The sequence below is a fragment of the Numida meleagris genome, chromosome 1, assembly GCF_002078875.1.
Source record: "Numida meleagris isolate 19003 breed g44 Domestic line chromosome 1, NumMel1.0, whole genome shotgun sequence".
Classification (NCBI taxonomy): domain Eukaryota; kingdom Metazoa; phylum Chordata; class Aves; order Galliformes; family Numididae; genus Numida; species Numida meleagris.
Window position 1 is genome coordinate 75,638,886 of NC_034409.1, and position 26,357 is coordinate 75,665,242.

Here is a 26,357-nt window from a genome sequence, read left to right on the forward strand (position 1 = left end):
GGGTAGCTTGCACATAGACAGTCACAAAACCTTTCCTCGGCAGGACCTCCTGTCCATCAGTGAGCAGGCTGGATGCTGCTCTCAGTGGGCATTTGTTCAGTACTCCTTATTGTCCGCTACATGGCTCCGAGCATTATTCACTGTACAGCATCCAAACCCGGCACTGAATGCAGATGTAATAATCTCCCTGTGGGTTTTTCTGTAGTGCTAATCACCACTGCACCCAAGCATTTTATAAACATTCCTAACAATGTCCCAGCAACATCCTTGCAAGCTTTTGTTCCACACCCTCTTCCCAGCGGTACCATGCCACTGCAGGGCCCACACTTCCCCTGGACTTGGTGTCTCTTGCTCCCAAGCCAGCACTGCTGCCAGGCAGCATGCCATTGCACAATATAACACAATATAAACGTACTTCATGTCTCCAGCTGTCATTCATTTTTCCATCTATGCTTCTCCTCATCCTATCTCTTTGCCTTGACCCTTGCTGAGAGCCTCCACCCTGCCAGTGCTGATGCTGGAGTGCTTTTATTCACCGTTACTTTCTGATTTTCCAGAGGATTGTAAAGGCTACCACCAAAGTTTGCAAAAATGCTCAACGATTTTGGATTACCAGTATGAAACATTTCAGAATACTGATTATTTCACAGATGTGTTACATTGCAGAGAGCACACTCTCAATCCCAAATTTAAGCATCAGCTGCCATAAGAAGTGTCTCACCCAGCAGAGCTCTGGAAGATGATAAAGAATATTGTTATTGCTGTTGAGGTAGTCGTGGCTGCAGTTGTCACTGCCGTTTCAAATTGTCACCTTAGGAGCCTGACAGCCCTGCATCTCAAGCTCATAATGAGTGTGATCCTTAGAGGCCACAGGGATGATTCAAGAAAGGAGGAAGATCTTGTCAAAATCCCTGCTTACTGGATGCTAAACAAAACATACCCAAATCACTAAGGTAGCCTTCTCTGACTTGGGGGAAGACTGATGTGAAAGCCACAGTGCCTGGTATTGCTTTGGCCTCTCCACATTTCATCTTAATAATCTCAGGTTCTTCTTCTCATATTGGGAACATGTCAGGCCATTTGGTGACCCTGACTTTATTTAACCACAAAGTCAATTCTAAAAAGGTTTTCATGTCATCATTTTCATACCCAAACTGATGCTGGGTAACACCATGCTGTACTCTGACTCAGAGCGGTCAGTGCAAACAGAAGACAGATGAGTGACACATCAACGGTCCTGCCTTGGAGCAGGCAGATGGAGCATGCAAGCTTCCCAGGGTCTCTTTGGCTGCATCCGTCCACTATTTTCTGATTCTGGGGGACAAATGGTAGCCTGAGGAGTGAGGGGGGCTGGCTGTGGTGCATCCTTCTTGCAGAAGTATAGAACAAAGGAGGTGCTGGAAATTTCTGTGGAGCACCAGCAAGTGGCAAAGGCGCTGCAGATCATGGCATGCAAGGAGAGGCTAAGGGAGATAATTCAGTCAGGAGAAAAAAAAACAGTTAGGGAAGACTAATTGCTCTCTCCAGCTATTTTTTTTTGGAGGGGAAGAAAGGAGTGAGAGTAAGAGTGGGGAGGTTATACCAAAGTCAGAGACGATATTTCCTAACAGATGGGCAGTGAAATGGTTACAACATTTGCAAGAAGGGAAATTCTGTCTAGACAAAGGACAAATCTCCTCCCTGAACATGGTTCAGCACCGACATGGGTGCCCAGAGATCTGGGCAGTCTCCCATTGGAGATGCTCAGGAACCTCTGTGAGCAGCTGATCTACCCCTGGGGCCAGCCCTGCTTCTAGGGGGAACCTGGTATGGAGACCCTTCCCATCTCAATCCTATGAAACTGTCTGTAAAAATATGCAGAGCCCTGTTTCTCTTTCTGGCAGCACAGATGTACAGCACATAGCTACCTCCTTGTCCAGAAGAATCAAGAAGCCCTCTGGCTTGTGCTATGCCCTGGTGAAGGCTTCCTGTGACACAGGCCCCAGCAGGACCACACAAGATGGCACCTCCTGGCTGGCTGTCTAAAACTCCTGCAAACAACAATGGTGTTTGTTGGTCACAGAAATACTGAGGCTGTGACACAACTCACTGCCCAGCCTCACCAGCCTCCCTGCAGTGGCCATCCCATAACACAAGAGCTACCCAGCACCCAATTTTCTGGAACTCTTGTCAGATCAAGATTATTTTTCAGCAGAAAAGACTTCCTATGTTAGGGATTTTGTTTTCCTGAGTTTTAATGCCCACCCACACAGACACAACTTCTAAAGAGAGGGACTGGAGAAATTCCTTGGTTCTGCATCATTAAGGTTTCCACGTGTCCTCTACAGCAAGGCTTATTCACTGACGTCTGCTCTCCAGGTCCTCTATGGGCACCTATTTATTAAAGAACAATTCTGCAGGCTTCGGGGGAGCTGGTGCTACTTAATCCCTTCAACAGCGAGGCATGTCTCTGAAAATGTCTTCTAAACAGATTTTTGTTTGAGAGCTACAAGAAAACCAATCCAACAAATGTTTCCCTTAACAGCCATTGTTGCTTCCCCACCCCAATCTTCACTGTTTCTCGTGGAAATGAATGTTGTAGCTCCGCAGCTGAGAAGACAGCAGCTCCTACAGCATTCCTCCTGAGTAAGGGATAACAAAGTACTTGAGCATTTCCATCACAAAGAAACTGTAGCCAAATGTCTGCCACGGAGGCAAAGAGGTAGCAGCATCTTTATTTGCGCTTGTGGAGACCCAAGTGAACGTACCAGTCTCGTAGGCGAGTTGGGCTGTCAAAGCCAAACCCTTCCGATTTAGAAAAGCCACCAAGGTGAGGCACTGCTTAGAGGCAATGCATCCTCATCACCTCGGTGCTTCCACATGTCCTACCATAGGCAATATCTCACTGGCTGTAACTCTGCTAACAAATTCTTCTCGCAATGCATGGAGGTACACAAGCGCACCTGTTCCCTGCTGTTACGGTATTGCTGCATTTAAATGGGTAACGCGCCGCCTTCTGCACTTCAGCTCCTTCCGTGAACAAAAAAAAGACAAATGAGAGTGAGCGGGGGGGAAATGGGAAGGGGAGATGCGTTAGGAGTATAAAAGCTGAGAAAGTTTATTTCCAGAAAGCCTCCCCTGATTGCTCAGCCATACTGTTTGCAAAATCCCAGCATCAAAAACAAAGGAAAACATTGGTTAGGTGTACCAACGGAAAAAAAAAAAAAAAGAAAAAAGAAAATAACACGTGTCTCGAACACATAAATGTACTTCCCTCCAAAACCAGAGCCATCGTGCAAAACCAATTTTGCAGATGCAGGAGTGGCAAAACGCTGCACGGCTGCAAAATGCAACTGTGCCCGGAGGGGCGAGCTCCTTCCCACCCTCTCCCAACACCCGGCCGAGCCGAGCCACGCCGAGCCGCTGGGACACGGGTGCCCCCTGCGGGAGTGCGGGCAGCGGCACAGCTCCCCCCTACCTGCCGGGGTCCCGCATTTTGAGGCGAGGCGAGCGCTCCGGCACTGGAAAATGGAGCTTTTCCCGCGGCCATACCCGAACTACAGCTCCCAGAAGGCAGCGGCGGTATCGCTGCTCTGTGCTGGTCCCCGCACCCCTGCGCTGACCGCCCGTGTGCGTGAGATGTGGGACGGGACTCGGTGGATCGTAGGTGCAGTCTTCTCAGAGGTGGTTGCAGCTAGGACACAAGCTATTGATTGCTGCCAGTATCTGCTCCATGTTCACCAGTGACCCCACCAGAACCAACCTCATCTCAACGCTATTCCCCTTCCCACCATCTTTTCTCTCGTGTCACAGTCTTTGTCTTTCCTTGATGAATGTAATCCTTTTCCTGTGTTACTTAGTAAAGAGTCAGCAGTGAAATGCCGGTGTTGATTTTTTAAGTGTTATCTTTCAGTTTGGAAGCCCATACTGGGAAGTGGTCCAGGGGGCTTAGGGCTTGTTGAACAATCTGACTTGACTTTACTCATCGTGAAAGGTGCAGCAGCATGCTCAGGTAGGGGCTGAGCAGGAACTCTGCAGGACCTTAGCGTTCCCCAGCACACAAAGAGGCTGTTTCGTTTTACTGTCACTGGATGTCAAGTGGGCATCTGGCCTGTGGCCTGCCCTGGGGTATGTTAGATTAGTGGCAGGCACGATTAAAATCCCTTGCACAAGTTCTTCACGCAGTGTGGTTTGAACTCGCACCCTCCCAGTTGCCTCTCCCTCAATATTCCCCAGCTGACTGCAGGACAGACAAGTCTCGCTGTGGGACAGCTGTGACAGGAGGTTGGGGGTTATCTGGGCCTTTCTCCTGCCAACTTCCTCTGCTTGCTTTGTTTATCTTTCTGTATGATCCTTTTCTGCTCTTATGGCAAAATGTCCCCATTCTTCAAATATGGACAAGCACAGAGAAACATCAGGCCAAGCCAAGTGTCTCAGGTGTGAAATACATTTTAATTAAGTTCAGGGTTCTGTAGTTTGTTGCTCTGCTGAGCGTTGACTGTCTAGAAGGTGAAGCAGACATTATGGGCAGAAGAGAGAGTGAAGGAGTGCAAGAGGGATGGAAACAGAGAAGAAGGTCAAGATAAGCAAATGAGAGCATGTGTTTTTTTACGACTGTGTTTTAATACATCGCCCCACAGTACTATGTGCTGACCCACAAGATCCCACAGAGCCGCTTAACCCAGAGACTGACAGCACACGTACACACAGCCAGTGACAAGCAATTGTTCACTCAACACTAAGCTGCTGACAAGCACAGCTCAGCACAGAACAGTGCTCAGAACGGAAGGAGGAGATGCTTACATCCCACCACAGCTCAGCACAAATGCACCTGGGGCACAATAATGCTGTAGGCCAGTACACATACACCTACACACACGCACAACGAGAGCTAGCCACTGGTGACACTCATTCAAACACAGCTACAAGTGTGACACTTGTCCAAACACACCAGCCGACGCACATATGTTCACTGCACATGCTTCGGCGTACAACGTAAACACGCTGGGCAGCATGCTCCCATAGTCTAATACGTGAACAGAGGGATTCAGATGTGCACAAGAACAAAAGACACAAAATGCCTAGATCCAGAAATGCTTATGATCCCAAAGCAAGGGACAGGGTGCAGGCCTCTTTTTTATCCTTCACCTGGGTATATCTAGCCAGGGATACCTGAACTCGTGGGGCTTTGAGGTGAGAGGAAATCAGGTGGCAGAGAGGGGAGAAAGAGCAAAAAAGGGAGCAGTGAGAAGAAGAGTTCAGAGTCTGAGATGTGGGAAAGAGCTGAAGGGTGGCTATGCCTGGGGGGACAACATTCAAAGAACACTTGGGTTGCGAAAGTTGTGTCCAGCAAAGCGTGCTTCATCGCCAAGCTCTTCCTCAATCCTGCAGGAGAGAGAGACAGCAAAAGTCAGGCCCTTGCTATGGGTCAGCACATAGTACTGTGGGGCGATGTATTAAAGGTACCAGAGTACCTGTGAGATAATGTACAGCCAGGAAGCTGAAAGGGACAGAGGAGCTAGCTGCTGGGGGGTGTTGCTATCCCACCATGCCAAGGAGGGATCCAGAGATCTCCTCAGGTTCCTACTTTCACCTCTGCACCTTCCCTTCACATTTCTACCACAAGCTCCTTCTGCCCTTGTGCTTCTAGCTTCTCCATTTACGTACCCTCCATTCTCACTTCTGTTTCCTACCCTAGGAGCCCCTTACCTCATGAGCTGGTTGTATTTAGCCAGGCGTTCAGACCTGCAGGGGGCACCCGTCTTTATCTGTAAAGGATTTCCCAAAAACAACACCGTTATGACTTGCACCAGTTTCCCCAGAGGGAGAAGCAGGACAGATACTGCTTCTCACCTCTTCATTTTCCTCCAAGCCTGTGCACACCCTAGGTTTCACGTACCTGCCCAGTGCACAGTCCTACGACCAGATCAGCAATGAAAGTGTCTTCGGTCTCCCCAGATCGGTGACTCACCATCACACCCCAGCCATTCTCCTGGGCCAACTTACAGCTGCAAGAAGCAAGAAATGTAGTCAGCAGCTGCCACTCTAATACCCACTGCCTGCACACAGGATGAGATCCAGACCCCCCTCCTCCCATCCTACGCTCTGGTAGAGACACAAGTCTATTCATTGTAGTTCATCGCCAGCTCTTTCACAGAACAACAGTGGCAGCAGGGTGGACTCACGCTTGGATGGCCTCCGTGACAGATCCAATCTGGTTGACTTTGAGCAGGAGGCAGTTGCAGGCCTTCTCTTCAACAGCTCGCTCAATGCGCTTGGGGTTTGTCACTGTCAGGTCATCTCCCACTATCTGAATCCCAACATTGGCTGTGAACTTGGACCAGGCCTCCCAGTCATCTTGGTCAAAGGGATCCTCAATGGAAACCACTGAATGGACAACAGAAGAGACAAGTCAAAGCTGCCTTCTTTCCCATCCCCCCAAAATGGTAGAGAGGCACCTGCAATGTCTGCAACACCAGTGCTGACTCCCCATTGCCAAGCACAGCGACTCACCTGGATAATCACGTACAAAGCTTTGGTAGAGGTCACCCAGCTCATCTGCGGAAATGTAGCGGCTTGGGTCATCTGGGGACTTGAAGTCAAGGTCATATTTGCCATCTCGATAGAACTCAGAGGCTGCCACATCCATACCGATGACAATCTTGTCTGTGTAGCCAGCCTTGTCAATAGCTTCCTTGAGGAGCTCCAGAGCTGGAAGGAAGAGAGTTGAAGTCAGCCTGTGCAGAGAGCTCTGACTTCCAGTGGAAACATTTCCTAGGAAGGCCCTGTGAACAGGAGCCACTGTGAGTCTGATGGCGCAATGAAGAAGAGAGAATGAAGCCCAGAGCATAACAGAAACATGCTGGGGGACTGTGGAGACCACATCCAAAAGGATGAAAGGATTGGGCGTAGAAAGGCCTTGGTCACAGCATTGCAGGCAGGGATATCTCATCAACGTGTAACTCTCACCTTCACTGTTTTCCAGGATGTTAGGGGCAAATCCTCCCTCATCCCCCACATTAGTAGCATCCTTGCCATACTTCTCCTTGATGACGCTCTTGAGATTGTGATAGACTTCAGCCCCAATGCGCATGGCATCGCGGAAGCTTTCAGCTCCTACAGGTAGGATCATGAACTCCTGCATTGCCAATTTATTGCCTGCATGGGAACCTCCATTGATCACGTTGAAAGCCTGGAAGAGTTTGTAAGTGAATTACAGCTGAAGGAATCCATTTTGACGAGGCTCTCAGATGGGTCACTATGTCTATTCATGATATACCACATCCCATAGAGTAAGATAACACATCAGCTGCAGTGTGTCAGACCAAAGCCATGTGCAGCCTGGGATCCTACTTCCAATAGTGGCAAACAACTGGAGAGGACTTTCCCACCTGTTTCTCTCTCAAAGTTCTCCCAAACTATATGTGTTTATCTGCACATTCAGCAATGCTACATCAGTCTCTCTTCTAGGAACTTTTTCCTTCACCCCAAGAAGATTTTAGCATCCACAATATGCTTTGTGAGGGATTTTCACAGGGTAACTAGCCTTGTTTTGAACTGTGCCTCAGAGGGTTCACACGATGCCCTCTGGCTCTTGCAGTAGGAGTGAGTGGTTGATCTCCAGTGAACCCCCACCACAACGTCTGCTGTATCCTCCTCAGCTCCTATTTTCCACATGGAAAACTCCCACTTTACATAGCCCTTCCTTTTACAAAAGCTGGCCCATGACTTTGGTCTATCTCTTATCCTTTCCTGAGTCTTTTCCAGTTCCCCTCTACCCCTGTGGAGGTGGGGAGGGCAGAGCCTTAAACGCCATTCCAGGAATAGGCCTTTTGTTTGTGAGTCCTTCCCTGAGAAAGCTTGGGCATTGGTTTGCTTCCTACAGTGCATTCATCTGGTGTTTTGGTCCTATATCCCTTCCTTCTCTACCTCCTCTATCTAACACACTCTTTGAAGTATCTTTAGAAGTTTCTGAAATAGTATGTCAAGGATGGAGGGTTCTTACTGGCACAGGAAGGATGAGATCGGAGTTGCCTGCCAGGTCAGCAATGTGCCGGTACAGGGGGACATCCTTCTCGGCAGCTCCTGCCTTGCACACAGCCAGTGAAACACCCAGGATGGCATTGGCACCAAACTTGGCTGTGGAAAAAAAACAAGAAGTCATTGAGGTTCTCAGGCACTGCCCTCATGCCCAGCAAGTGCCCTTGCCAGACCAGCCTTCAGCCCTCCCTCCACCCACTATGCTCTTTACTTCCCAGACCAAAATAAATAGCAAATTACATTTGTTCTCTGTGCCGTCCATCTCAAGCATCAAATTGTCTATCTTCTCTTGATCTACAACAGAGAGGCCCTGGAGGAAAGAAAGAGATCCTGAGAAGGGGATGTTGAGGAGAGATGTTGGCTCTGGCACACAAGGAAGGAGGTGCTGATGGAGAAGCTGGGGGTACATGGACCTTTTTCAGCTTGTGGGAGTGTAAATACACACAAAGCTGGAAATTAGTGCCTTGGTATATAGTCAGGTAAGGTAATCATGGTGATGTTACTGCAGTGCGGTGTAGATGCACCCACATTAGATAAGGGATCAGCAGCAGCCCAGGCCGGCCACACAGAGTTCAGCACATAGCACTCACTTGAGGATTTACCCAGCTTTTTGGCTGCTTCCAGGGAGCTTTGTGGTGCTGTGGCTACATATAAGCTAGGCATAACAGTGCATGCTCAACTCCAAGAAAGCGGATGTGAACGAGATGGAGCCGTCCCTGGGAGTGAGGTAGAGAGCAGTGTTAGGGCCAGTGCAGGGAGCCTTCCACCGGGACAGAAAGTTCTCAGGGGTGAGGAGCGCTGGGCTCTCGGCCAGACTCCTCACAAGCTGCATGGGTTTCAGTGAGTGACATCAGCTGAAGTCCCTTCAGAGCAGGTTCAATAAAGGGCTTACAGATGTGACATCACAGCACTGTAAGTCCACAGACTGTGGTGGGGGGGCTGCCAGACCTCACATGGGTACAGTCATTGCTCACGACACCATGAGGGCTGGAGGAGAGGGGAGGACAAATGGGTGTGAGGAAGCAGACATGTGGATGAGATTAAGTGAGGAGCAGCACATCTGAAAAAGGGAGAGAGCTCTACAGAAAGAAACGAGGGGACAGGCTAGGTGGTACAGATGCAGCAGTGGGCCAGGTAGGGTTAAATCCTTTCCACCCAGAGAAAAGATCCCTGCGGTTGCATACAGCCATGGGGGCAGGAGGGGTGTGCCTGGGTTCACAGAGAGCAGCACTACGTCTGTCAACCCAGTGAGATGAAGAAAGGCAGAAACAGAGATCAGGTGGAAAGAGACGGAACAGAGTAAGCGTTCAATAAGGAAGAACAAAGAGAAATCCTTACAGAGCCCACGATAGCTGGGGCGACAGTGCTGTTGATATGATCCACGGCCTGCAGGACCCCTAAAGAAGGGAATAGACAGAAAAAGAAGGAGAGAGACAAAGGTTGAGGCAAAGAAGAGAATGAAGAGAGGGAGGGAGAAGACCAATAGAAAGGCTGAGAGGGGGAAACAGAGAGGGAAGATTGAGGCCCGATCTTTCACTTGACACTGGATCTGTGCCTGCATGGTCCCATGGAGGGCGCGTTTCCTTAGTGGATGAGTGGTACCCTCTGGTGAAGCCCCATGTGTGGCAGCCCCAGGTACAGGGTGTGGAGCAGACACCTCCCCACCTTTTCCGAGGAAACGTGACTTGTCATTATCTCGTAGCTCCAGTGCTTCATAGATACCAGTGGATGCTCCGCTAGGGACCGCTGCTCGAAACATGCCTGAGGGACAGCAAAATACGGGTATGAGTAGAGCAGGGGATTAAAAGGAAGGGAAGCCCTCATGCATCTGCCTCTATTCTACTGTAAGGAAAGGACAGAGGAACCCCCCTATGCCAACAGATGGCCCCACTGGCTGGCTGCTCATGGCTGGTTGTCTCAGAGGTGAACACCTTTCAGAGGCAGAATAGTAGAGTGTCTGACAGAAGGAAGTCCACCCAGTGTTTCCAGATGGGGACACCTGGATCTCAGCCATGCAGAAGTCTGTGTCAGTCCCAGAACTATAAATGACATGAAGAAATCTCTTGTCCTGGTACCCCTGCTTGCACCCTTCCACAGGCAGCCCTACTCACAGCTGACAGAAGCTTCCTCCCCTTCTGTCCAGGGCTAGATTTTTGCCTCAGTGAAGGAGGAAGAGCCTGGTTGGTAGGCCTGCTCTGGTCACTCATACTCCTCATAGCTCATCCCACCTAGCTTTCAGACCAAGGTAGCTGCAGTTCTTCCAGATGAAACCCATGATTGCACATACATGATTGTACACATATCTCAGGAATAGATCTTCCCACAGCCTCAAGAGCATGGCCAGGGAAGCACATCCAAATGTGCCCCAGGAGTGAAAGTATAGCTGCAGGAGAGCATTGTGTGGATAGGACAAGAAGGTAAAACTGTCTGTTTTAATGAAACTAACTGTCCCTGCTACTATCAGAGATGGGGCAAGCCACGTGCACAGCAGTCAGCAGTCACTGTGCATGTCATGCAGGACCACAGGTAGACACCAGAAGGTCTGTCTCCCTGGCCTGATGTCTCTGGTTGCTCACTGGAGCACCTTCAGCGGGAGATCCTCCCTGCTCTTGGCTGCTGTGCAGATCCAGCCCCTTTGGCAAGGCAGGACTGCCCCTTCATCTCTCATCTTTGCCCCATACCTTTGTGTGTGTACAGGTCCACCTCCACCGTGGGGTTCCCACGAGAATCCAGGATCTCTCGGGCATGGATCCTCTCAACTGCCATGTTGACTCTGTGAAGAGGAGAGGAAAGGACGTGCTCAGTTCTGAGCTGTTCTGCAAGATCTCAGACTGTCCTCAGGACCTGATGCTCACCCTTCTAACGTCTAGGCAGAGAAAAGGATGCTCAACAAAGATCTATGTTAGAGGCTGAAGCTCAAACTCCAAGGAAATTTAGGCTCAAGGAAATTTAGACTAGAGGGGAGATGTGAAAAATGTGATCCTAAGCTCAGAAAGTGGGAACATATCCACATTTTTTTTTTTCAGGAACTGATGACAAATCCTATCCCTTCACTACAGATAACAAACTGGGAGCTCTCCCTCCTGTCCTGTGTGGCAGCCGCGTGCCCCCTTCCCAGCACAGCTGACCTACAGGGTCCACAGCATCAGGGTTCCCAGAGCCTCTCATCCTTCACAGGGCCTGCTGGGCCCTGGGCAGCACCTGCCTTGGCCTTGCCTCACTCCTCCACAGCTGGCACCCCACAGGGCACAGCTGTAGCCCACTCCAGGGACTGGGCCAGACGAGCTGAGACTGAGCAGCAGGAGGCTGTGGCACCTGATGAAGGGGAGGAACAGCTCTGAGGACAAGTGGAGGGAAACTGGGTGGGTCAGGATGCTGAGGCTGACCCCAGCTCATGGCCCCAACACACCAGAGGAATGTAGGCACAAAGGACCTTGAGGCATCCCTGACAGGGGCATGTGTGAGGAGAACTGGTAGTGAAACCTGGAGCGGTAAACAGGCTTGTGGTTGAGGAGAGCAGTTTGGGAGAGGCATTTTTTGCTGAAATTCGTTCCCAAGGTTCTCCAGAAGAGGTCTGCCCCCCACCCCACCTTCCTGCTCCCCGCAGCTGGCCTTGCAAGTCTCTCTGCGTCCACCAGCAGGCCGCAGGGCCATGCAGTGTAGGGAGCAGCCTTGCCGGGAGTGGGCAGCACCTGCCAACTGCTTGTCACTGCTACCCCTGCCTCACTGGGCTTTCTGCCCCTGGCTCCCCAGCTTATTCATTCAAAATTGAGCAGAGCTGGAACCATGCAAAATGCACTGTGGAGTCCAGGCCCAGAGGCAAGCATGGAGCAGTCAGTGTTTTTTCCAGACAGAATCATGCCTTGGTCTGTGGGAAAGGATACGGCCGACTTGAGCGCTCAGCACAGGTGTGTTTGATGGGGGTGCTGCAAATAGGGTGTCATGGCAAGGAGAAGGGCTAAGAAACAGGCTGGGGAAGCCAGAGTATGTTCCCAGTCCCACGGCCTCTGGTACATGGAAATCACTGGGTGTGGGGAAATCACACTTCTCTAAGTTTTAGCAAAAGCTTGCGATGCTGGGGACATTCAGTGGGGGGAAACCAGGGCTCTCTGGAACCTATGTGGGGCCCTCCACAGTGTCCATCTGGGCTGGGATCCCCCTCAGCCACACTGGTGGCACTCGTCAATGCCATCTGGCCTGCACCGTAGGAGCTTCCTCCAGAGTCATGCCTGCACAGCTGTGAGCTTCTTCACAGCAGTGCCATGGCCATGCTCCTGTCAAAGTAACCCATGGCACAGCAGGGGACTGACAACAAGACCTGCGCCAGATGCAGTGCTTACGCGATCATGTTGGCTCTGGTTACATCCCTCTGCATTCATCCACCTACTCCTGTTTGAACCACCTCCAAGGATGCCAAATTACAAGCCCAAATCCAACCTATCTGGCTCCATCCCATCATTTACTGGATCTCTTCTTTCCTCTTTAGTTCTCTACACCATTTTCTCCACTTCTGTGGCTTCCCCACTTCCCTCTCTGCTTGGCCTCTGCTGAACTACTCTGAAATCCCTATCATCAGCTGCACTGTCCTGAAAGCAGGTCAGAGGCGGATAAGCTGGGATAAGGGATTGGGACAGAGCCATAGTCGGGAACCCATTGACACAGTGAGGAGAAGAGCAGCCAGGCTGGAGGCTGGGCTGCCTTGCTCAAGCAGGGGCTGAGCAGGGCACCCTGGCATGGCGCTGCTGCAATGCCTCCCACGGGTACTGCTTCACGCAGCGCAAACCGCCAGGACACTGCCTGACCCCACTGCCTGACTGCAGCGATTCCCCCCTCCCTTCCTAGCAGGCCAGCACTGCAGAGTCCTTTCCCCAAGGCGCAGCCACCAGTCCCGCGTGCTGGGGACCCGCTGCTGCTGCCCTCCCCCCGGGCTAGGCACTGCTCCCTGGAAGCCCGCACTGCTGCAGTGTCGCGGCTGATGCAGCTCTCGCTTGCTTGACTGTCACCTCCTCCCCCTGCTGCCCCCCCCCTCACCCTGTGCGGCGTGGGGCGGTGATAAGAAAACATCCCTCCTCCTCCCTCCTTCTCCCCGGGACTGGGCTTCGCTCTCGTGTTTGCGTCGACACCTCGGTAGTTTGGGAGAGGTCTGCTCCGAGGTTGGGTCCTTTCCCCAGCAGCATCCAGTGAGCTTTACCTCACTCCGCTGCCAGCCCCCTCCCCCAGGTAAAGCTCCCTCTCAGCCTCTCTCCGCAGTGCCCTTGGCAGCAGCACCTACGCTTGCCGGTTGCCCCCTCCCGTTTTGAAATTCCCCAGGTTCATATCTGAAATGATCCTTGCCGGGGATTGGGAAGGAGGGAGTACCTGAAATTAAAATATGACAGAAAAGTGAGAAGGGTGGGGGTGAGGAGAAAGGGGTGGGAGGAGCAGGTGGAGGAAGTGAGGGGAGTTTAATTGCTAATGCCGCTCACAGCGGTCCTTTTCTACAGGGACTCAAGTGCGTGTGGGGTTTGGAGGGCACGGAGCGGGGAGCAGAGGCACGCATGCGGTGAGGGGGGGGCTGGCCACGGGGAAACACTTACCTTCCTAGAGCAGGGGTGAACGAGAGACTGAGAAAGTGCTGGTAGAGAGGAGAGAGGACGGAGCTGAGGAGGGATGCGGGACCTCAAGGGGAGATGATGTGTCCTCTAAGCCAACGGCGGCGGCGGCGGCAGCAGGATGGAGACGCCCCTGATAGGGCCGGGACAGCAGCATGTGACCCAAAGCTGCGATGAGTCAGGATTTAGCAAAGCTTTGCAAACAGCACGTAGAGGATGGAGAGGGAAAGAGAGAGAGACAGACGGGGGATAGACACAGACAGATGAGGGCGAGAGAGCTAGGGAATAGGAGTGGGTGGGCAGGATAAACAATTCCAGATACTCCAGGCTCATTAAATATTTTTATTCAAATAAGAAAATCACACAGAATTTCTGTGAGCCATAAATCAAACCACACAACTTGTAACCCCCCTTTTCCCTCTTGGGACTACTTTGAGTATGTACGTGCAGAGATTGTAAAAACACTGCAGTAAATGAAGGCAGCATCCAGGACACTCCTCTCTTCTCCAGGAGCAAAACGAGGTGAACCTCATGCCTATAGCTCTCACTTCGCACATGGAAGGATGCATCCCCAAATCTTCACTGGGAACAGGGATTAAAAGCACAGGTCACTCAGTCACATCACCCTGGAGAGATCCCTCCATTTCCTGAAGAAGGGAAGACGGAGAAGTTAAATGACTCCATGCCTGACTTCTTTTCCTCTTTCACCTCCCACTTGTGCTGCTGGGGCCAGGGATGGCGATCAGGCTGTGAAGCCTGTTTTCTGTTGCAGGCTGCTCTGCCCTTGGGACTGACCTCCCTCAGCCGTTTCATCGTGCAGTCCACAGGAGGAGGGGCTTACCAGCGCATCTAACATTACGTCTTTCACATTCTTGTTCATACCTTTTCTTCTTCCTGCCTTTTCTAACAGATTTCATTTGCCTCTGCGTGCTAATTTTCCTCAACCGGTTCCTTGTCGAGGCGCTTCAGGTGTGGCAGCTGGACCAGGACCTCCTGCCGGTAGCTTGTTTCATCAGAGCACGGATTTTCCATCAGCACCAGGGCCTGCAGCATGGGGAGCACCTGCAGTTTTGTCACTTCCTGAAAGCTACTGATCCCATTGTTCCTAAAGAAAAGCCAGCACAGTGTGCAGGAGAAAGAGATCCATGTAAGTCATAACAGTAAGGATTTCTTTGAGCTCAAACAGTGCATTGAACCGTCTGACAATGACAACCCCCTGTACAGCAAGTGCTTGGAAGAAAAGGACACTGGTGGTCATGGCCAGGACACAGAGAACAGGCAGAAAGGGATGGAGGAGAGTTACAGCAAGATATAAAAGGTATGGTGTGGAGTCTGAGAGCAACTGGAGAGGCAGATCTTTTCCGAGAAGCCTGGAAAATTCCTGGGTGAAAAACTGGTAGAAAACTGAGCCCTGAATACCAGTTAAAAGCTGTAAAGATCAATCCACCCCACTCCCATCAGGTCTTCAGCTTCCAGAGAAAACAGAAAATCCTAGAGACGTAAATGAACCGGTGTCTAGTCCTGACATGAAGCAGGGAGGACCCACCGTAGATTGAGGTACTGCAGGCACTTCATGCTGCTAGAGAATCCATCCAAGGTCTCAAGCTCGTTGTCACGCAGGTGCAGAGTTGACAACTGCTCTAGTGCCTCAAGGCCTTCAAGGCTCCTAATGGCATTCTGGGCCTAAGCAAAGACGTAGGAAGTGAGAATGAAAAAAAGGGGCACATGGCAAAGGGAACAGCAGTTATTTCTGGTCTGTCAGGCTCTTTCTACCGTTCAGACTTCCTACCACTGCTAAGCAGCCTTCTCTGAAGCAGGGCATCATACATACATAATGTTGTAGAGAGGCTACCTGGCAGTGTCAGATAGTATGGCCAGAAGCCAAGCCTGTCTGAAACAGAAACTGCACCAGAATTTTAGAGATAGAGATAGATACCTTGAGAATATGCCTGCGGCTCTCGCTTATACCTCTGCTCAGGATCCTTGATGCTGGTTAGACTCACAGAGAGTTAGATGGGAAAGGACCTCTGACAGTCGCAGAGTCCAGCACCAAGCTTACAACCAGGCTAACTCTAGTGCTACATACATCAGGTTGCACAGGGCCTTACTAAAAGAGTTCTAAGTACTCGGGTTCAAGAACCAAGAGCCTGCTGAAACAGAGCTCCCTGCAGCATCACTTGGTGACTGGGACGTGACCACCCCAGATGAGTAATTCCAACACAGCCTCTAGTTATGCTGGGATGCAGACATGCCATGATTCAAATTTACCAGAGCATGCACTACTGAGCCAGCCTGCCGTACTGCCAGCAAAACACCCCTTCCACAGCAGTCCCTAATCTGAGCCCCTAAGGCCTCAGAGAACAACAATGCGGAACAGAAAGCAAAGACCTAAACCAAGTGTATTTAAAGGATAATTATCAGCTCCTCTCACTCATAGAGTCCAGCAACTTCCAGTTTGGCTGCTTCTTTTATGGGAGAAATCTACTACCAAGAAGTCTACTCTTCTGTTCCTCAAGAACCAGAAGCAGGCTGCAAGATCCTGAAAGAGGTTGCAGAGAGGTGGGGGTTGTCAGTTGAAGTGCTTCTTAGTACAATATTTATTAGCTATCCATAAGTACACTTTCTTGCAAAAAAAATCTGACAATCTTAGGGCAGGAAGAATGTCTTACCAGTTCAAAATTCCCCATTGATTTCATTCACTTTGCTGTGAACTTTGCTGTTGTGAGATGGGGAAACACAAAGCTCTTAAATTCAGTAATAGTCTCACAGCACAATTTTGACTAGAAAAGACCACTCGAAGCCTCCTGTCCACCCCTGGACTAACAGCAGTGCTAGCTCCAAAGCTGGATCTGACTGCTCGTGGCCTTGTGCAGCTAAGTATGGAAAATCCCTGGCAATTACATTGTCCCTACCACATCTTTCAAGCCAGAGATAAGCAGGACTTCACCTGTGATTGTGGCTTAGGGTTGCAGTCTCTAAGGTTGCAGATATATGAACAGGACACAGTGGGAGAGGCTCCTATCCTGGTTTCAACTGAGATAGAGCTCATTTTCTCCATAGTGGCTGTCACGGTGCCACGTTTTGAATTGAGGATGAGAATAATATTAATAACACTCCAGTGTTTGAATTGTTGCCGAGCAGTGCTGTGCAGAGACGTCTCAGCTTCTTGCACTGTCCTACCAGCAAGGAGTCTGGGGGTCTCAAGGAGCTGTGAGGAGACAGAACCAGGACAGTCCCAAACTGGCTAAAGGGATATCCAATACCATATGGCATCATGCTGAACTATAAGACTGGAGGAGTTGGCCAGGGGGTGCTCCTGCTGCTCAGGAACTGGCTGGGCATCGATCAGAGGGTGGTGAGCAATTGCATTATGCAACACTTTCTTTGTGTGTTATTTTTTTTTTTTCTTTTCCTTTTCTTTCCTATAAAACTAATTTTATCTAAACCCACAAGTTTTACCGTTTCCCCCCCAAATCTCTCCCCCATCCCACCAGGGAGGAGGAGTGAGCAAATGGCTCTGTGATGCTTAGCTGCCTGCTAGGCTAACCCACAACGATGCCACTGCACTCTCTGTTCCTTTTTTGTTACCCAGGGAGTGATGCGGTCAATGCCCAAATCTAAAAATGGGGCACAGTCCTAGCTGGTGGGATAGGAGAACAGCGTGGGGCGGGGTCACTTACAAAAAGAATATTTTGTAGAAAATGAAGACTTCAGTGGAGCAACTGGGCCAAGTAAAGAGGGCAACACTGAGAGAAAGAGGAAAGTCTGTGATTTAGCAAAGGTCCTGTAAACAAATTTAAAAAGCCAAGATGGATTTGTAAACCTCCCTTCAGAGGAAATCAGGAGCTGATGTGGGAATCAATCAGGGTGGGGAGCTCACCGACCACTAGTCTGTGAAATGAGTATCAACCTACTATCACTCCCACTTGCTCCATTACATCAGCATGAACAGTTTTAAAGGCTCCAGCCATGCAAGTGCCAACAAAACAATGCAGATTTTTGTTCTTCCTTTTTTTTCTGAAATAAAAGAGCACACAAAACGACACCTTTATTTGAATGATCACGTCATCACCTCACCTTCTGTAACAATCAGCTGCTGTTTTTCCTGCTGGTGGACAGAACTTTGTGAATGCTGAAACTATGTCATATATTAACCAAATTTGATTTGGTTACTTTAAGCTGACCTTTGAGTTCCTATTTTATGGGTGCACTGAACCCTGTCCTTGAAACACCAGCTTTATCTACTTATGGCTCAAGTAACACTGACATCTTTCTACAGAAAGCAAAGTAGTACTGGGAGAGATCCCCTTCCAAAACTGATAAGCATGTGAACATGGGAGACAAATTCAAGCCCACAAGATTCCTGAGATGTTAATCAGTTGCTCTAGTTATAATAATCTTGTCCTGCAGTTTGCCTCCTTATGTGTGGCTCAGGAATTTCTCAATTATGTATGTCTCCCACTTTATACACAGGTGTTGCTTTTGTTTAACTCAATCTCCCACTAACATGACTGGTTTTACTTAGAAATTCTATATTGTCTCTAGTGACTTATCCACTTCATCCCTTCTTCCAGCACCCATAGTCCTAACACTTCAGCTTGACATCAGAAAATAGCAGACAATCTCAGCTAGCAATCTCCTCAGTGCTTTCTGCCAGAGAGTACTGATGAAAAGAAACCCTGTAGCTTTTCAAAACCTTTTATCATCTTTAATTGCTTTTTCAGAGGTAATGACTCAGGACAACTATCAAGTCTTTGCAAGCTATAGTACTGTGTGATACATGGGAGTAAGCCAACACACTTTCCTCATGTGTGTCTCAAGCAGTAAATGTTCCCTAAAGCAACCGTTCACAGTAGAAGAAAATTGCTTCTTCTTAGTTTCACTGCAATATTCAGTCAGTTTCTTTTTTGGCAGCTGAAGATGTGAATCATATCTCTGTGCTGTTATACCCGTACTCGATTAGGCCCATCAGAGAGGAGAAAGAGCTGCTGGCTATAGGTACTGGGTTAGACAGAGACCTCAGATAGGAAACTGCACATGGAGGTGTGGACTGAATAAGCAGAAAGTTATTTCATATTATTATTAACCGAGAAGTGGGTCCAGAGGAGGGCCACAAAGATGATCAGAGGGCTGGAGCACCTTCTCCACAAGGACAGGCTGAGAGTTGGGGCTTTTCAGCATGGAGAAGAAAAGGCTTCAGGGGGACCCTATGGCAGCCTTCCAGTATCTGAACGGGGCCTACAGGAAAGCTGGGGAGGGACTGGGGAGGGACTTTTTAGAAGAGCAGGTAGTGACAGGATGAGGGGAAATGGCTTTGAACTGGCAGAGGGTAGATTTAGTCTAGATATTAGGAAGAAATTCTTTACTGTGAAGGTGGCGAGATGCTGGAACAGGTTGCCCAGCGAGGTTGTGGATGCCCCCTCCCTGGAGATGTACAAGGCCAGGCTGGATGGGGCTTTGAGCAACCTGGTCTAGCGGGAGGTGTCACTCCCTACAGCAGTGGGCTTGGAACTAGATGAAGTTTAAGGTCCCTTCCAACCCAAACCATTCTACCTTCTATGATCACCTTCATGTGTGTCATCCAGAGAATATCAGCTGATCTTCCCCACTGACCTTCACGTTCCTAGGAGACATGGAGTGTGACCTTGCCTAACGTTGTCAGGGAGAGAACATTGCTCTCCCTTAGGTGTCTGGGACTGGAGAACGCAATGCAACAAACACTGCCAATCTCCCTGCACTCCACCGAACAATTACTGATCAGTTGCTACTGCCTTTGCACTATTTGAACAGACATCATAGAAGGATCTACCCCAAAGGACAGATGTTTGCCTCCTTAGCTCTCTGAAATCTGTTCCTTTCAGGCTGTGAAGGTTGAACTGAATAGGCTAGCATGTACACTATGATGCCTGGAATGGGACAGCGTCTTTCCTCCTCCCACTGACTGAAGGTGCCAGGTTCTGCAGCATCTCAGTCCCACTTCCCAAGCTGGCTGATCCCTTACCAGATAGAGGTTCTTGAGCTTGGGAAGGGAGAGCCCTGCTGTAGTCTCTAGCTTGTTTCCTCGCAGCTCCAGGACACGCAGGCTGTACAGTGCTTGACTCAGACCCAGTGCTGTCTGGATTTTATTTCCTGAGTGCCAGAGGATGAAGAAATAATGAGAGTTAATACCATTCTAAGACAGTTTTCTATGTGCACAACAGTGAAGAGAGTAGTCTGTACCACCTTTAAGGCTGAGGTTGGTTAAGTGGGGGTGAGTAATGCCCTCCATATTCTTGATGCGGTTGTGAGCAAAGCTGATGATCTGGAGGTAGGGAAGCTCCTGCATGTGGGCACTGGTAAGCAGATTCCCATCCATCTTCAGCCAAAGCAGGTGGGTTAGGTTGCTCAGTGGAGACAAATCCTGCAGCTTGTTCTCTGACAAATCCACATACCGCAGGTGAATGAAGCATTCAAGGAGGCTGATATCTGTCAAGTCCCTGTGGAAGGGAAGAAGTGAATAAAACACCTCTCACTTCTTCCCCTGCTACCAGCCTTCAGTTTGCTTCTCACCATGGTGGGAGGGAGGGCCTCCTCCTCTCCCATCTCCCTGATGTCCTACAAAGCCTTGTGTGAAGGAGGAAAAGGCAGGCAATAGGGACAGGCCAAAGATGCTGTAAAGCAAGTCTGAATGCCAAGGAGAGGACCTTCCTTCCTGGCACAGACAGTATTTCTTCCCATTGAACTGTACCTGTCAGGAAAGGGAAGAGCCAGAAGAAGGTAAGCCTAGGGGAGTGGGTCTGTTAGACAGCAGTGGCAATCCAAGACTGTGTGTAATGACTTTCCTAGTAGGGAAAAGCCTGTAGTTACCTAGTCTGGCCCTACCTTTCGGGCTGTTTAGTCTGTGGAAGAGGAGGCTGAGTGGAGACCTTATTGCCCTCTTCAAATACCTGAAAGGTGATTGCAGTGAGAGCGGGGTTGGTCTCTTCTCACTAGTGACGGGACAAGGGGAAATGGCCTCAAGTGGTGCCAGAGGAGGTTTAGGTTAGATATCAGGAAAAAATTCTTTACAGAAAGGGTTGTTAAGCACTGGAACAGGCTCCCCAGGGAGGTGGTTGAGTCACCATCCCTGAATGTGTTTAAAAACCATTCGGATGTGGTGCTCAGGGACATGACTTAGTGGTGGGTTGTTAGAGTTAGGGTAGCATGGTTAGGTTGTGGTTGGGCTCGATGATCTTTAAGGTCTTTTCCAACCTGAGTAATTCTTTGATTCTATGATTCTACCTCGTGAGGCCTGCTTGGTCTAGAGTTCTTTGAATGCACTGATGGGGCTGAGGCTCCAAAGTGTCCCATGGCAACTGTGGCGTCGTACCTTTAAGTGTGTACGTTAATCAGTTATATGCAGAGATGCTTTACACTTTGGAGTGTTTGTATTGAGGGTGTCCTGCTCAGGTCCCCCTAGGAGATCACAATCCAGAGCAGCAGATAGGCTCCCTCAAGCCTAGGGGGCCACTACTGTGCCCTAGAGATCAGTGTTTCTGGCTATGGTGGAGGCGGTCTCCAGCTCAGGGCTGATGATGGACAAGCTGAGCACAGCCCGGAAGAAAGGCAGGTGGAGAATGTGCCCTGTGACACTCATGCCCCACAGTACAGCCACCGGCGTCCTTAGCTGCAGCCACTTGGTGGCTACGCAGACACGCGAGGAGGAGGATCCCTTCTCCTGCACGTGCATTGCACACTCACTTATACTTGGCTTCAAACTTCACGTAAGCGTGCGCCAGGCCGTTGCCAATTTTGCAGAGGAGGGAGAGGCCCTCCTTCAGCATCTCCTCCGTCAGGGGACACGGGTCCAGCACCTGGGGAAGAGAGCCCAGCAGAGGTGAAATGGCGGCCGGGGGGAGGGGGGTATAGCGCCAACCGCCCCCGCCCGCCTCCTCACCTGCTTCTCCTCCTCCTCTTCCGGCAGCGCCTTCTCTTCCTCGTCATCCTCCCCCTCCTCATGACCGACGGACTCCTCCTCCTCCGCGCTCAGCGCCTCGTCCTCCATCCCCTCGGCCCGCTCCTGACGGCAGCCAGGCCTCACGGGGCCCTCAGCACGCCAGGCCGCGCCGCTGCCATGGAAACGGGGGAGGGGCCCGGCGCCGCTCCTATGCAGCCGTGCTGACGGGCAGCGGCGGGCCCGCCTCCCCACGTTCCCGTATGTTCCAGACTGCGTTCCGGTTCGCGTCGAGTCGGCATCGGAACCGCCGTACGAGCGGGACAAGCTGGAGGGGAGGGACGCGGTTGTACCAGCGGCCGGCCCGCCTCTCAGATGGCCGAGGCCCAACGCTGTGGGGGCTGCAAGCCGGGCGCTGCTGTGCCGGCGTACAGCTGTAGCGTGTGCGCCTGCGTCCTCCGGCCTGCCCGGCCAGCGGGGCGAGGCCGTGGGCACTGCGTGAGCTGTGTGCGTTATTTGTGCGGCTGTCCGCGTTTATATGCGCGCGTGTGCGTGCTGGGAGTGCCGGCTCTCCCCGGGCCGGGCACAGGGCTGCAGCGGCCTTGCGCAGGCTATCTCAGCTCACTGTGCCTAGCAGCAGCGCGGTTAAGGCCCAACCTCTTCAGCTGTCACTGAGGGTGAGGAGCTGGCAGTGTTCCCACTCCGCGGAGCTGTGGTCCAACCTGCCAGAAAGCTGACAAAAAGAAGAAAGCCACGATGCAGGATTCCCGCTGATGCAGGGATTATTGCCCGCTTCGTCCCTCATTATATGAGTGGTTCTGCCCTTCTGCATTCTCCTGAATGCAGCAAGCGTGATGCACGTCTCCCGTCTGTTTTTCCTATGTAGGTCACTCTCCTGGTCTCTCGCCGAGCTGCTCTCCAGGCAGCGCTGGACAGCAGAGCTGGCAGCAGGGCTGCAGCCTGGGCCAGTCCCACAGGCAACCCAGTCTCACTGCAGGCAGCCCAAGGCACAGCCCTGTCTCTGCAAGTCACTGCTGCTCTGAGGGTGCTGCGTGGGGCCAAACTAAGGCCGTGCTTCAGGAGCCTTTCAAACACTTTGTTTGCAGAAGCCACAGGATCTATTTTCTCCCACTGTTTGAAACATCTTTTCTGCACGCCTCACTCCAGGCTCCTAGCCACTACATGCTCTGTCTCCACCAGCAATAGTGCCTTTCCTCCTCAGGCCATCTTTCCTGCTCGATGGACTCACTGGCCAGGCAGCCTCACCAACTAATTGAGGATTATTAACACCTTGCAGCAGCAGTTTCCCCAGCTTGCCTCACACCAGCCTGCAGCCATTGCTCAGTCTTATGTAGGCTCACCCAGCCAGCAGCCACCACCACAAGCTTCAGGCCCCAGGCCTCTGTGATAGCAGAAGGAAGATCCACTCATTAGTGGGACAGCCAGGTGCTCCTGCAGCTACTGGAACGTACTACAGTGTGTTAATCATCATAGAACCAAAGAGAAACTGCAACAGTAAATAAAGGTTCTGTGGCCTATGTTCTAAGTGAGAACCATAGCGAGAAGATAGATGTTGCACCTGTGCAATGCTTGTTGGAGCAACAAGGAAGTGTAAGAAGAAAAAACAAAATAACCAAAAACCCATTCACCACCACCAAAACCTCACAAAGAGAAAACTCCCAAACACACTGTTCCCTCTGCAGCTAGCTACTTCCAAAGTAGTCCAGTTAATCTGTATACACCTATACACTTTGTCCTTGATTATTTCTGAATAAGAACCAGGATACTTTTTTTCCTTTTCATTTATTGTTCAATATGGGACATCGGTGAGGTAAGGTGTCTCACAAGGGTCTAAGCTGCCAGGCTCCTTGCAGATGGAGCTGAAGGATGCAGAAGATGGTGGTTCCTTTTTCCTCCCCCCAGTACTAGTGGCCCTCCCTCCCTGCAGGGCTGCAAAGAGAGAGAGGCAATGGCCAGGTTGACTGTGGGCTCTAACAGCTCAACAGATAACCAAGGATTTTGCCAATTCAGAAAGGAGACTTTGCTGAGATGGGCTCACACCAATGGGACTCCAACAAGGTGGTGGGGGTTAGCAGCACAGCTAGAACAATGACTGTGGTGGTGGGGAAAGCCTCAGAAGAAGCCTCTGTACCGAGAGACGTGCAACAAAAGGTCCCTTCTTGCTTCAGCTTCTTGCTCTTAACCGTAAGGGACTGCTCCTCACAGGCTGCTTTAATGTTTTGCATTGATAATATCCACAAACTCTGGCTTGAGAGAAGCCCCACCAACAAGGAAGCCATCTACATCATGCTGAGAGGCCAGTTCCTTACAGTTGCCGCCAGTGACTGAACCTAAAGAGGGAACAGGATTAAGAGTTCAGATGTGGCAAACCCAAAGTGGCAATAACATAGAGGTAAAACCCGCAAGGCACTAGCCACCCCTTATTCTGTAAATGGCAACACTGTCTCCCATTTACTTAAACAAGCTAGTAAGTGGTTCTTCATGCTCTGCTAGTCTCACCTCATCAGCAGAGCAGAGCATGCTGTACAACAGCAACAAGCAAAAAATTAAGTGCAGCCTCAAAGGGACTGTAGACTCATTTACCTCCATAGATGATCCTAGTTGACTGAGCAACAGCATCAGACACGTGGCTTTTGAGCCAGCCCCTCAGCTTCTCATGAACTTCCTGAGCCTGCAATGAAATAGAAATAGGAACTAAGGCCTGAACCATCCTGCATACAACTCCCTTCCAAAGAAGGAACTGGCTTGCTCCATCTTCAGGGAGACCTCTTGAGTGGGGTCAGCCAGTCATTTCATCAGCCACCTTTCCCTAGTTACTACCTGTTGAGGAGTCGCAGTTTTACCAGTTCCAATAGCCCAAACTGGCTCATAGGCAAGAACCACCTTACTCCAGTCCTTCACATTATCTGAGGGGAAAGAAGAAGGTATACATGAGTACAGTACTTCATGCTGGGAAGGGCAGAGCCAAAAAAAGCTTCCTGGAACATGCAGACCTTTTATTAACATGACCATGATTTGTTAACATTTGTAGTAACGTATCTGAAAGCCTTCAAGGAAGGCTAGGAACAGACAGTTATGGCCATAATAGCCATTTCCCAGCTGTCTGAAGAAGTCAATTTTCTTCCCTTACCAGCAATAGCTTTGGTCTGTTCAAAGACCACCTTCTCTGTAATGCCAGCTTCTCTCTCATCCAGCTTCTCCCCAATGCAGGCGATGACGCCAAGGCCTTCAGCAAGAGCATGAGCCACCTTCTGCCCAATCAACTGGGGATGGAAGAGAAAGAATGCAAGTGGCAGTCAGACTCGCACCTGTACCCACCTTTCCCACAAACTGCTCACCCCTCCAACCTTCAAAGAATTATCTGTTCAGTACCACCTCTCCACCCAAGGTCCCTCACCTCATCAGACTCTCCAAAAACATGCCTCCGCTCTGAGTGGCCCAGGATCACCCACGCAGCTCCAATATCTTTGATCATCGCTGGGCTGATAAGAAAGCAGAGGAAGGTATTGACTCACATCTCTGGAAGAAATTCCCCTTGCAAAGGAACGGTAGCTTTAATCTTCACTGGGCTCACCTGATCTCTCCCGTGAAAGCACCCTTTGGTACCTTGTAACAGTTTTGTGCCGCAACTCCAATCTTTGCATCAAGCTTCTGGCGGGCAAAATCAAGGTAGATTGCAGGGGCTCCACAAACCACCTCTGTAAGGCAGAAAGGTCATCCATCAGAAGGACGAGGGATAGAAACCGCATGTAACCTTCGGCCCCACGGCCCAGCCCTGAGAGGTCATCCCTCCCTCCCTCCCCCCCCACTCGGTGGAGGCTTAGCCTGCCCTCGCTGACATTTGGGGGACCCACAGAATAGGAACATCCTCCCCGCTATCTGATGACTCAACAGCGGAGAGGAAACCCATTCCAGGGGTCAGAAAGAGGGGAGTCGGGCAGAGAGCCAGGCCTCCAGCCAGTTCAAACCGAGTCCCCTGGAAAGATCCCAGCCGAGAAACCGGGCAGGAATCTCGCCCTCCTGCAAGGCTGAACCGGGGAGAAAAGGGCAGCGTCAGGTTACACGTGGATTACAGCCGGGTATCGCACCGCGGCAGGCTAGGCACGCTCCTGGAACCAGCTCCGGTCGCACGGTGACCTCAGCCCAAATATCGCGCCCCCGACCCCGGGCTCGAGATGGGGCAGCAGGCCGGGGCCGCGGGGACGAGGCCTCGGGGCCGGGAGCTCTGCGGGGAGGGAGAGCCCGGAGGCCCCTCGGCCGCAGCCTCCTCGCGGGGCCGGGCCCGCGGATCCCCGCCGCCCCGGCGGACGGGAGCCGCCCGCACCCGGCAGCAGGGGGATGCGGTGCCCTTCAGCGGCCGGGATCCGGTGTCGCGGTATTTTTAGCCCCGCCACGGGGTTAAGTTTCGACCCGCCGCCCCCTGACATTTCCCGCGCCCCGGCCGGGCCCCGCCGCGCGGGACGTGCGCTACGTGCGGCTGCGGCCGCGCCCTCCCTCACCGGTGTCGGCCGAGAGCTTGGCGCTATTCAGCGTGTGGATGAGCTCGCCCAAGCTCTTCTTGTCGCCGTTCATCTTCCAGTTGCCACCCACGAAGAACTTCCTAGGCGCCATGGCGGAGGCGACGATCGTCAACCGGCGGGCTCGCAAGCGAAGGTCGGCGACGGCACGCAGCCGCGGCGGCCGGTTTTATAGGCCGGCAGCGCGCTAGGCCCCGCCCCCAGGCGGCCCCGCCTCCGGGGCCTCGGCAGCCGGGCGGCCTGGGCTCGGAGATGGCTGCGGCCGGTCCTCAGCGGCAGCGGCGGCAGCGGGGCCCG

At 51.3% G+C, this 26,357-nt stretch overlaps 3 protein-coding genes and 1 long non-coding RNA gene across 6 annotated transcripts; 1 reads left to right on the forward strand and 3 right to left on the reverse strand.

Annotated features, from left to right (window-relative positions):
* Positions 4,400-13,863, reverse strand: ENO2 (enolase 2). Of its 2 annotated transcripts, XM_021395901.1 has the most exons (12): positions 13,596-13,863; positions 10,701-10,792; positions 9,685-9,780; positions 9,358-9,416; positions 8,260-8,329; positions 7,985-8,118; positions 6,949-7,171; positions 6,493-6,690; positions 6,165-6,366; positions 5,879-5,987; positions 5,689-5,747; positions 4,400-5,364 (listed from the first exon to the last, which is right to left on the reverse strand). In XM_021395901.1, the coding sequence occupies exons 2-12, from the start codon at positions 10,783-10,785 to the stop codon at positions 5,295-5,297; spliced, it is 1,305 nt and encodes a 434-aa protein (XP_021251576.1). In that variant the 5' UTR covers positions 10,786-10,792; positions 13,596-13,863; the 3' UTR covers positions 4,400-5,294. The 2 variants fall into 2 exon arrangements, with proteins under 2 accessions (XP_021251576.1, XP_021251582.1); XM_021395907.1 differs by lacking the exon at positions 9,358-9,416.
* On the reverse strand, positions 13,940-21,784 carry LRRC23 (leucine rich repeat containing 23). 2 transcript variants are annotated; one of them, XM_021395930.1, is made up of 7 exons: positions 21,526-21,784; positions 21,330-21,442; positions 19,833-20,086; positions 19,612-19,739; positions 15,157-15,293; positions 14,493-14,715; positions 13,940-14,257 (listed from the first exon to the last, which is right to left on the reverse strand). In XM_021395930.1, exons 1-6 carry the CDS (start codon positions 21,631-21,633, stop codon positions 14,541-14,543), a joined length of 915 nt encoding a protein of 304 aa, XP_021251605.1. In that variant the 5' UTR covers positions 21,634-21,784; the 3' UTR covers positions 13,940-14,257; positions 14,493-14,540. The 2 variants fall into 2 exon arrangements, with proteins under 2 accessions (XP_021251605.1, XP_021251595.1); XM_021395920.1 differs by having other exon boundaries at positions 13,940-14,715.
* LOC110398382 lies at positions 21,941-23,313 on the forward strand. Its single transcript, XR_002438361.1, has 2 exons — positions 21,941-22,029; positions 22,409-23,313. It is a non-coding gene; the product is annotated as an uncharacterized LOC110398382 (long non-coding RNA).
* Positions 23,309-26,225, reverse strand: TPI1 (triosephosphate isomerase 1). The gene is made up of 7 exons (XM_021395935.1): positions 26,043-26,225; positions 25,118-25,241; positions 24,941-25,025; positions 24,674-24,806; positions 24,364-24,449; positions 24,127-24,214; positions 23,309-23,873 (listed from the first exon to the last, which is right to left on the reverse strand). Exons 1-7 carry the CDS (start codon positions 26,152-26,154, stop codon positions 23,755-23,757), a joined length of 747 nt encoding a protein of 248 aa, XP_021251610.1. The 5' UTR covers positions 26,155-26,225; the 3' UTR covers positions 23,309-23,754.

Excerpts from the sequence above, each read along its gene's own strand:
- TPI1 (XM_021395935.1), bottom strand. The coding sequence starts at position 26,154 with ATGGCGCCTAGGAAGTTCTTCGTGGGTGGCAACTGGAAGATGAACGGC. Across the intron at positions 25,026-25,117 it reads GCTTTCACGGGAGAGATCAG|CCCAGCGATGATCAAAGATA; the intron begins GTGAGCCCAGTG and ends CTTTCTTATCAG. Across the intron at positions 24,215-24,363 it reads AAACTGCGACTCCTCAACAG|GCTCAGGAAGTTCATGAGAA; the intron begins GTAGTAACTAGG and ends ATTTCATTGCAG.
- ENO2 (XM_021395901.1), bottom strand. The coding sequence starts at position 10,785 with ATGGCAGTTGAGAGGATCCATGCCCGAGAGATCCTGGATTCTCGTGGG. Across the intron at positions 8,119-8,259 it reads GGACGGCACAGAGAACAAAT|CCAAGTTTGGTGCCAATGCC; the intron begins GTAATTTGCTAT and ends TTTTTTCCACAG. Across the intron at positions 5,988-6,164 it reads GTCACGGAGGCCATCCAAGC|CTGTAAGTTGGCCCAGGAGA; the intron begins GTGAGTCCACCC and ends TGCTTCTTGCAG.
- LRRC23 (XM_021395930.1), bottom strand. The coding sequence starts at position 21,633 with ATGGAGGACGAGGCGCTGAGCGCGGAGGAGGAGGAGTCCGTCGGTCAT. Across the intron at positions 21,443-21,525 it reads AAGAGGAGGAGGAGAAGCAG|GTGCTGGACCCGTGTCCCCT; the intron begins GTGAGGAGGCGG and ends TCTCTTCCCCAG. Across the intron at positions 19,740-19,832 it reads AACCAACCTCAGCCTTAAAG|GAAATAAAATCCAGACAGCA; the intron begins GTGGTACAGACT and ends TCTGGCACTCAG.